Source organism: Lucilia cuprina, chromosome 3 (genome assembly GCF_022045245.1).
Source record: "Lucilia cuprina isolate Lc7/37 chromosome 3, ASM2204524v1, whole genome shotgun sequence".
Lineage (NCBI taxonomy): Eukaryota > Metazoa > Arthropoda > Insecta > Diptera > Calliphoridae > Lucilia > Lucilia cuprina.
The window spans coordinates 49,291,701-49,301,852 of record NC_060951.1 but is presented as its reverse complement, the minus strand read 5'-3'; the positions used below and the strand labels follow the sequence as shown (position 1 = coordinate 49,301,852).

At 25.8% G+C, this 10,152-nt stretch overlaps 1 protein-coding gene across 6 annotated transcripts in view; it reads right to left on the bottom strand.

Annotated features, from left to right (window-relative positions):
- Nucleotides 1–10,152, bottom strand: part of LOC111688560 (neurotrimin) — a 69,149-nt gene that overhangs the window by 22,341 nt on the left and 36,656 nt on the right. For all 6 annotated transcript variants that reach the window (XM_046947307.1, XM_046947308.1, XM_046947304.1 and 3 more), the window contains one exon: nt 2,795–2,980. In XM_046947307.1, the coding sequence (XP_046803263.1) occupies nt 2,795–2,980 (186 nt within the window). The remainder of the gene's footprint in view (nt 1–2,794; nt 2,981–10,152) is intronic.

Genomic DNA, 10,152 nt, shown 5'->3' with positions numbered 1-10,152 from the left:
GACCAAAAACAAAGCAACAGCAAACCATTTGCTATATCATACTGAACCATGGACCATTATCAGCAGCATTATCATCACAAAGTACTAATCCTAAAAGTCAACAATGTAATCCTTTCTAATACCATGTTTTACAAATACAGTATTAATGTATATGCAATAGAAGAAAAGAGTAAGAGAGATGAGTGAATGAAGGAAGAAGTGTAAAGTAAGAATATATATATGTAAAAGAGTATGCCATAACCAGACATAATCTTATTATTAGTCTGGAAAAAGAATGAAAAAGAACAAATACACCAGCAGAAAACTGAGAAAAATGCAAATTTTTCTCTAAAACACTTTGTGATGATACTTATGAATACTATACGAAAATCCTATTAAAATAAAAAAACAAAAATGCAAACAAATTGTATGAATATTATTGAAGACACTTGAAAGGTTAAGGAATTAAAAATTTGAATTTTCTTTTTGGAAAGGGAAGTGATTGTGAAAAAATTTAATTATTTTATTTGAAAATTCAGCATAATAGCATTAAATTAAAATTTGTTTTTAATTGTTGCAATTGATATTTTTGAGGGTTTATTCATAAACATTTGTTAAGTATTTATACAAGGAATCATATAGTAGTATATAGGCGAAACTAATTGTCAAGGACCTAAGTCCCTGTCAAAGACCTAACTGGTGAGAATGTATTAGTAGAAGCACAAAATTAAACACAGTTGTTCAAAAGGTACTAAATAAAAAATGTATTTTATGGACGTTACTTTTTTTGTGTTATTAATGGAATTTTATATGGCAGTGAATGAAAATATTAGTTATTTATTTTTTTTTAAGATATTTTATCTCAAAACATATTATAAACACGTCTTTTTGTTATTTTTTTTCTGCACTAATGCAAAATGAAAAAAGTATGTAAAATGCTTTTATAATTTTCAATACTAAAATGTACAACTTTTCATTTTTCAATATTTTTTTTTCGTTTGTAAAATATAAATTATTTTCGGGGTTTTAAATAAATTAAAAGTGTTGAAAAAATAATAAACATTAAGTTTAAGTGATAAGAAAAACGAATAAGTGCTAATATCCTCGCAATTTTGCTAAGAAAATTTGAAGTTTAGTGAGTGCGTTTAGTTCTCAAAAGTTTGTTTTATTCTCTTTGAAAACCCCTTCAGTTTCGCCTATATGCAAGGAATCTTCAAAAAAAATGTTTTATAAATTTAAAAATAGATTTGGGAATTTTTATGTATTTAAAATAATATAATAATATTACTTAATTAATATTTATGCAACACTGTACGTATGAGTAATTTGTATTAACTAGTTTGCTAATATAATAAGTATACGCCACTTAGTTATAGAATATGTAGCATCTTTTCATTTAGAAATTAAAGTTGAAAACTTAAATGGGTTGATATTTCTATAGTTTATCGTCAAGTAGGTGTTTATAAAATATAATAATAAATAATATTAGACTATTTTTGGTAAAATTTTCTTTCTGTAAAAGTAATTTTTTAAATTTTCAATAATATTGCATATAAGTAGGGAAAAAACAATCAGAGTTCTGAGCGATTGAAAACCTAAACGAATGTTTAGTACGTTTTGTTCTTTAACGGATGCTCTTTGAAACTATAATTAGACAAATAGAGTCTTGATGGAATGAAGCGTGAATTTTTTATTTCTTTTTTAAACATTTATAATATTGAAACTAGAAATAGAAAATCGGAAAACTTGATGGAAAATCTATAAGTGTATTTTTTTTTGGTATTTTTTGTGTTTCAAATAATACTTCTAGAAACATTGCGAAAATCTATAAAAGATATCTTTCTGATACTTTTTGTCATCCAAAAGAATTTTTTTTTTATTTTCAGAATTATTTAATATTGTGAAAAGAAACCAAATATAATAAAAATACACTTTGGTACCTTTAAATCTGGTCTAATAATCAAAGGGTACTTTTAGGTTTTTAAAACTTGTAGTTTAACAGTAGGTCTCAATTTTAAGGATGATTTAATGAAATTTATTGCCCCAGGAAGGAACATTGTAATTGAACTATAGGTCGTAATTTTGAAGACAATTCAATACCATTTGCCATAAAATCGTTTTCTGAGTCGATTTAGCTATGCCCGTATGTATGTCTGTCCATCCAAGGATAGTCAAAAAAATTTGGTACATGATATTTTTTAAGATAGATCAATTAATTCACAAGGCCCCCGACAACATTCCTAATAGACATTTAAGCTCATAATTATGTTTAATATATTCGTATTTCGACAATAAGTATATAACTGATGCTATCGAATCTTGTGTTAGTCGATCATTCACTTGACGCTAGACCTTATAGAAAGATCCCTTCAAGTTTTATGGGGATCGGGCACATTTACCTTCAGTTTCGATATAAAGCCCCTTTTAGAAAATAAAGTTTTCATCAATAAATTGCATTCTAATATCGCCGTATATCGTCATATGAAATCCAAAAAGATCGAAATAATATTAAACAGATTTTTCAGGAGAAGCAAAAAACCTTCTAAAATGATAAATAATCTCATGTTAAGCTTCATTTTTATAGACAAATTAGTATTTGAAGAAAAATTTATTGTAAGAGTGTAAAATTTAACAGAAACATGTATTTTAATATGGTGCATCATAATCAATCAAAAAGTCGATTTTTTGTCGTGTTTGTAACTTAGGGCCTTTTGGATTTCATATGACGATATAGAATTCTTAATAATTTTATCTTTCAAACAAATTATCCCAAATTTCAAGCAAATCAATCAAATGACAAAAATTGTATACTTACTTGCATTTTCATGGGATCTGTATTGACCTGACACATATATTTGCCAGCATCTTCCATCTTTACATTACGTATGTTGAGAGTCCAGGTATTGTAGTCGTTGTGTGTAACCGATAAACGATCATTATTTGTAATAACATGTTCGTGTATGGCCAAAATGGCTTTTGCATCAGCTTTAATCCAAGCCACCTAAAGATTTTCGACGTATAACGACCACGATGATGATGTTTGCAAGTGTATAAGGATGTGATGAAATCAACGATTTTGTTGTTTTGGGGTTATTTATATGGCAAGACAACATTAGTTGTTTAGAAACAAAAGGAAGAAGAAGAGAGACGCACACAAATTGCCAAAGTGATAAAACACAAGTTGCAGACGCAGTAGTCAAGTGATGATGTTATGTGGTGGTGATGATGATGATGGCGATAATGTTAGTGGTCGTAGTATTAATGATGAGAATTGGTATTGGTGGTGTGGATGGGGACGATGATGGTGTTAGTGTTGTTGACATTTAACATTTTTGGTTTTTTGAGTGTATGTGTTCGCAAAAAAAAAAAAAAATGATATTGGTAAGGCCGAACCCCAGTATTGTTAGTTGGCAGTTGTTATATATATTTTTTTGTAGTGTGTATTTTACGAATTGAGTGTTTTGTTTGAAACGTAAATGGAGAGTTTTTAACGATTTAGCAGATGTTTTCAAATTGCATTTTGATGTGTTTTTGTTGTGTGTTAAAAGTTTTATTTTAGTTTGAAACAAAAAAAAAAAAAAGAATAGGAACCAAACCGTTAGTTAAGGATATTTTTATCACCATTTATAGATTTTTTTTTAGTTCAGAAGAGAAATTTTTTTCATTGTTGATGGTGAAGTAAAAAGTTTTAGGTTTTTGTTGCAAGTAGTTGTAGTTGTCATTTTCACAGAGACAGATGGATGGATGTAAGGATGGACAGACAGTGGGTTATTTTTAGACATAAACCCATCATCATTAGTTTTATCGTCATCATCATGTTGCCGCAACACAAGCAATGACGCCATCCGTTTTTGGTTTAGTAGTCATCAACATTTATTTAGCAATTTCCGTTGTTTTTTTGACATTTTATTAAAATTGTTTTTTTTTTTGTTATACGTTTAAGTTTGAAAATCGATTTTAAGAAAATAGAAAAAAAGCATAGTATATAGAAAAATAAGGAAAAAAGTGAACGAAAAACAAACCATTTAAACAAACCATTCAACCCATCAATTCAACCAACCATTCAGCCAAGTCGCAGTTGCAGGAGTCACATGCATAGTTCCAAAGCAATGCCATAAAATAGTCATTGTTAGTGTTAGTGGTCAAATATCATTGTCAGACCCGCGTTATATGAGTCAAGCCATTTTTCATTATCGCCAGTTGTATATTTATTTTTTGTTATGTTGAAAAAAATGTTCCCCCAAAATTCCGGGTTCAATTTCATGTGTATCAGCAGCATTGATTTTTTTTGGGGTTTAGTGTAGTTGTTCATTCATCAAGGTTTAAAGTTTAACAAAAACATTTTTTGTTTAATTCGCGATTTTTTTTGTTCACCATCATAGTTTGTTTTTTCCCAAAGGATATTGCAACATCAATTAGGGAAATTGTTGCAATGTGTTTTTGTGTATTCATTTTCATCAATTCATTTGGGTTGTTTGTTTTAGATTTCAATGTTGTTGTTTTTTTACATATATTTTTGTTATTGGTATTTGTAGAAGAAAAAGTTTATAAAAGAAAGAAACAATTTTTTAATAAAGTTTATTGTTATATGTGTTGTTAGTTTTTATATTTAGTTATACATTCATTTAACTGAAAACAAATAAACAATGAAAGTTTTATCATTACAACATTAAGGGAAATTAATAGAAAATAAAAAAAACTAATTCTAAAGAAAAAGAAAATTGGTGCATTATTAGGTGCAGTATTTTTTTATATAAATATGTATGGTTATTGAACATGCATAGATACCAAAGTATACTTTTTAATAATTTGTGATTTCTGGATAAATCTTTCTGATAATGTACTATTTAACTATTCAATCGACCACAAGTGAGTGTGATTTTTAGGAAAGCTGAGTATTGTATAGAAATCAGAAAGTATTGAAAACTATTTCACCAACTTCAATAATACACATTTAATGAATATAACACTACCAAAATATTAATTTTGCGACAATGTTACGGTTAATCTATTTGTGATCACAGAAAATTTCTGATCGCTGTAGTAAAGGTATGACAAAATGTTATTTAACTCATTGATCGTAAACTTTGATCTTTTGTTAAATTTTTGATTACTCATCGATTTTGATCATTGATCGATATAAATATTATCTTAATTTTTGATCACTGATTTTGTCTCTGGTACAGTTTTCAATATCTCAGCATTGATTCCATTTCATTAGATTTTCGCAATTTTTTTTTGCTATCAATCAATTATTTTTTTATAGATAGGTAAGTGTTCTAGGTTGGTCGACTCGAGGTGGATTCGATTCCAAGCTGAGTTACTTGTTAAGGAGTGCATTACAGTCCCGGTAGAGGCCTAGGTGAATTTATTTGGATTTGTTACATATACATTATCCTTCAATCTTTAAAACAAATTTTCGAGAAATTTTGAAAAACTATACGAATAAATTTTTTTCCTAGGAACATTTTTGATCTCAGATAGAAATTTTTTTTTTATCGAAATTAATTAATTTGAAAACTTATCTTTTTTGAAGACTTTTGAGAAATTGTCGTTTTATTTAACATATTCGGTTATTTCTCTTTTTATTTAATTTTAGAAAAAAAATAGTTTTATACAAAGTTTTTGATAAATTCTATTTTATAGAGACAAATTATCTTTTCATACAATATTATTGATCAATTCTCTTTTTATTGGAAACTTTTCGAAAAATTTTCTTTTTAGTGGAAAATTGTGATAAATTGTCTTTTTATTGGGATAAATTTTTAATTGTCGATAAATTCTCTTACTATAGAAATTTTTGAAGAAAAAAGTTTTTATTGAAAGGTTTCGATAAATTCTATTTTTAAATAAATTCTATTTTAATAAAAAATTTATAATTTTTTCTATTTTTATAGAAAAATTTTGTTAAATTCGTTAAATTCGTTTTTTATAAAAAATTTCTATAAAAACTTTTTTTAGAAAAATTTTGTAAAATTAATTTCTTATAGAAAATTTTCAATAAATTCTCTTTTCATAGAAAAATTTCGATAATTGTTTTGATAAAATTTTTTAACTATTTATATTTTTATAGAAAATTTATGATAAATTCCCATCTTATTAGAAAATTATATTAAATTATCTTTTTATAGAAAATTTTCCAAAAATTCGCTTTTATTCTTTTCGATTCTTATTTCATAAAAAAACTTATATAAATTCTGTTTTTATAGAACATTTTTAATGAAAAAAAATTACTTAAACTATTTTTTATAGTAATTTTTTTAAAAAATTTCGTTTTCTTGAAATTTTTCGATAAATTTTCATTTTAATGGAAAGTTTTCGTAAAATTCTCGTTTTATTGGAAAATGTTCGAATTCTACAGTTTCTAAAGTAAAATAAATTACAAACAAATAACTTAAATAGATAAATAAATCATAATATAACAATCATTAATATAAATGTAAGTAATTAGCATGCATTTTTTCATATTACATATTTTTTCTCTTTGAGTTTTAAATGTGTTTCATTTTAATTTTTTTTGCAATTAAATACTAATTGATTAAAAACATACTGTTACAATTATTACTACATACTATATATATTTTAAAATACTACTATTGTGCAGTTTTTCAATAATGAAAAATTGTGGTTGTAACGGTTTTAAATTGGTGCGCTTAAAAATCTCTTAATACATATTTTTAATATATTTTTTTCAAATAAATAAAAAAAATGGCAAAAATAATAATATTTATAGAAAAAAGAACCATAATTAAATAAAAAGTGCTAAGTGCTTTAGTGATAAAATAAATAAAAACTTGGGGTAAAAAATAAAGAATTATTATGCAAATATTATAAGTATGTTTAAGCTTTTATTATTGATTTTTAAATATTAACTGAAAAATAGATTAATGTGTGGTAAGAGGTTTATTACTTTTTTTTTAAAAAAAATATAGTATATTTAACCCATTTTGGTTTAAAAATTTTAACAAAGTTCTAGTATAGGAAATATTTTTTCCTGTTAAAGGATATTAATAGAAAAAAGTCTGTTTTCATAAAATTTTACTGCAGTAAAGCATTAAATTATCATTTTAGATTGTTAAACTTCAAACAGTAACTGTGCAAATAATGTTAAACCCAAAGTTTAGTTTTTTTTTTCGAAACAATTGAAAAGACATGTTCGTTTGTCTCTGATCAGAAAATTCAAGGAAAATTTATGTATGCTTAAATATAGTTGTTTGTACCAAAAATTTGTTTGCAACCAAACATTCAAATTTCTAAACATCCATCTGATATCGTTGAAGAAAAACAATTGAATGAAATTGGGAGGAATGAAAAAAAAAACAATAATGGATAAACTAAGTGAACAACTCTAATGTGGCCTTAACAAACTGCATTGTCAAACATATATTTTTTCCTATTTCATCTGGTTGCTGTTGTCGTGTTTAACGGTTTGACCAATTTTTTTTTTTTAAATTCAAATTCAGTTGTAAAGTAAAAAGTTTTGAAAAAACTCACAAACAGATTTTTACATTCTAATACCATAAGTGCGCAGGTAAGGTTGCGTATTTTACAGAGAGCATATGCTCATAATATAAAAGCATTATTAGATAATTTTTTTTTTAGTAAATTTTTCAATCTCAAATCGATCGATCGATCTCTAAAAAAAATCCATCTCAAATCGATAAAATTTTCTCTTTTAGAAATTTTCGATCTGTGATCGATCAAATTTTTTCTTTACGAAAATTTTAGTTCTAAGTTCGATCAAACTTTCTCCTAATTAAAGTTTTCGATCTGAAATTGATCAAAGTTTTCTTTAAAAATTTTTCGATTGATAAAATTTTCCATTTAGGAACATTTTCTATAAAAGTTTCTCTTTAGCAAATTTTTCGAACCGAGATCGAGAGAATTTTCTTATTAGTAAACTATTTTTCATACGAACATTAAATTTTAAAATATTATAATGTTTTGTATATTTCTTAAAATTTTTGTTACCCACTGTTTGTTGCTTCTGCATACTTTTGAATCGATTATAAAGTAGCTAACTGCAACCATTCTTAAATGTTTATAATGTTTTTTGTTTTCATCTATACTTTTTTAATTATTGGACCAAAAATTGTGTCACTTATAAACAGTCTACTCGTATTGCGACAATTACGTTTAACCTAAAGTTTTCCAGGCATTCACACACACAATCAATCGTATTGTATCTTGTTGTTAATGTTAAGTATGGACACTGTATATATGATGTGATGTTAGCTGATGTACGTATGTACGTATGTATCAATATTATGTGTTCATTTGAATGTTTGAATACACAGTTTGATACATAATTTCAGTATTGTGTGAACAATGATAAATGCAAATTTATTTTTAGTATATTTTTTCTTCCTATTCTATTTGCTATTAGCACGACGTTGACTATAAGCATCTTTGTTGCTGTTGTTATTATTGTTGTTGATAACACAAACAAAAATGTTTGTTGAAAGAAGGGGAAAAAAGAGGAATGCATAAATAATCACATGTTTTTGTTGCCTGTCCGGTCGTAGCCTCAAAAACTATTCACACATGTAGATTTTTATTTATGCATAGGTAAACCCAGGAAACATTTTGTATTAAAGTTGTAAAATTAAAAAAATAGATAACTTAGATTTAATAGAATCCTTTACATTATATGGTAAAGACTTTTTCTTTTCCTTAGTACTAAAAGTTTGCTGGGTTTTATGCATGCTTCCTTGTTTTTGATCCTGTTCTGTATATTTAATAATGTGTGGACATTGCAGCACGTACAAAAACATTTTGTACGACCAAAAGTTTAATGGTCGTTTAAAAAATTTGTTTCAAATTCCGAAATTTTAATACTCTCAGGTGAATGTACATCGTAGCAAATGTACAGCAACACAATATGATTATGCAGTTAAAATTGGAAAATAAAAATGTCATGAAAATTAACAAATATTTTAAAAAGAAAATTTTAATATTTACCACAAATAGCTGAAGACTTAACAATTTTAGTAATTAATATGCAAATATACATAGAAAAACATTTTTTATTTTATTATAACAACATTTTTATAGTCACCCTCGCATATGTAAAAAACTTTATTAAAGTCAAACTTTTAAAGAAATTAAAAAGTTTTTTTTAAACTCTTTTTGCTCTTTAAAAACTTGAGTGAGTATTTGCCATTTCACAATATTTGTTTGGCAAAGAAAATTCGTTAAAATATTTAGAAGTTTTTCCATTGTTGTTTTACAATATTTGTACATGAATGAATGACTAAATGAATAAATAAAATTGTTTTGTATAGAAAAGGCTCTTTGTATTGTGTTTTTAGTTTATGTTAATTTTATTGTGTGTTAAAACTTTTAACACAAATTTAATTTCACACACACACAAATAATTCAACAATAACGCCTCAACAAATAAACACACAGAATAGAAAAAACTATTTTTCCTGTAATGTTTAACAGTTAAACGGAAACAGTGCGTAGTTTAGTTTTGTAATTTATAAACATCGAAGAGATATATGAACTCCTAATAAAACCTGCTGGTTTATTAGGAGTTCATATATCTCTTCGATCCTAGTTTTAATAATTTTGGTGTATAAACCATGTTGTACTTTCTGTGATGCTTAGGTCATGTAGAGCAGAAGTTTTTAGTAGTTCAAAGTATTCTAGATAAGACCTTAAACTATTTTTTAATCCACCAGAAGTAATCACAATAAAGTTTGTTTGTAGTTAGACAAAGGTCACTTGGACTCTCCAATTTATTGCAAATCGATTACGTTTTAAAATTTAGGATCAATTAACATGTAAATTATTTTGTAAGTAAAATTAGTTAGTTACTTGGATAGTTAGTTAGTAAGTTAGTTAGTTCGGTTAAGTAGAACTTTAGAAATATACAATTTCAAACAAAAGCGTCACCACCGCAAACTGCCGGGTAATAAAAGTTTTACTTTACTCATACATTTACACTCAATTTACTCATGCAGTTACATGTTTATTTAAATTTTCTAAAATACGTTGATTGCATTAACACTTCCTTGTTATTGTTGTTCAATTTTGTTTCTGCATGATGCGGTAACATTTTGTTAATATTTCCTAAAATATTTTCGAAGTGGAATTTTAAAGAAGTTTTTGGTTATTTTATAATTTACTTATTTGGTTGAATTTATTTAATATATATATTTTTTTCTG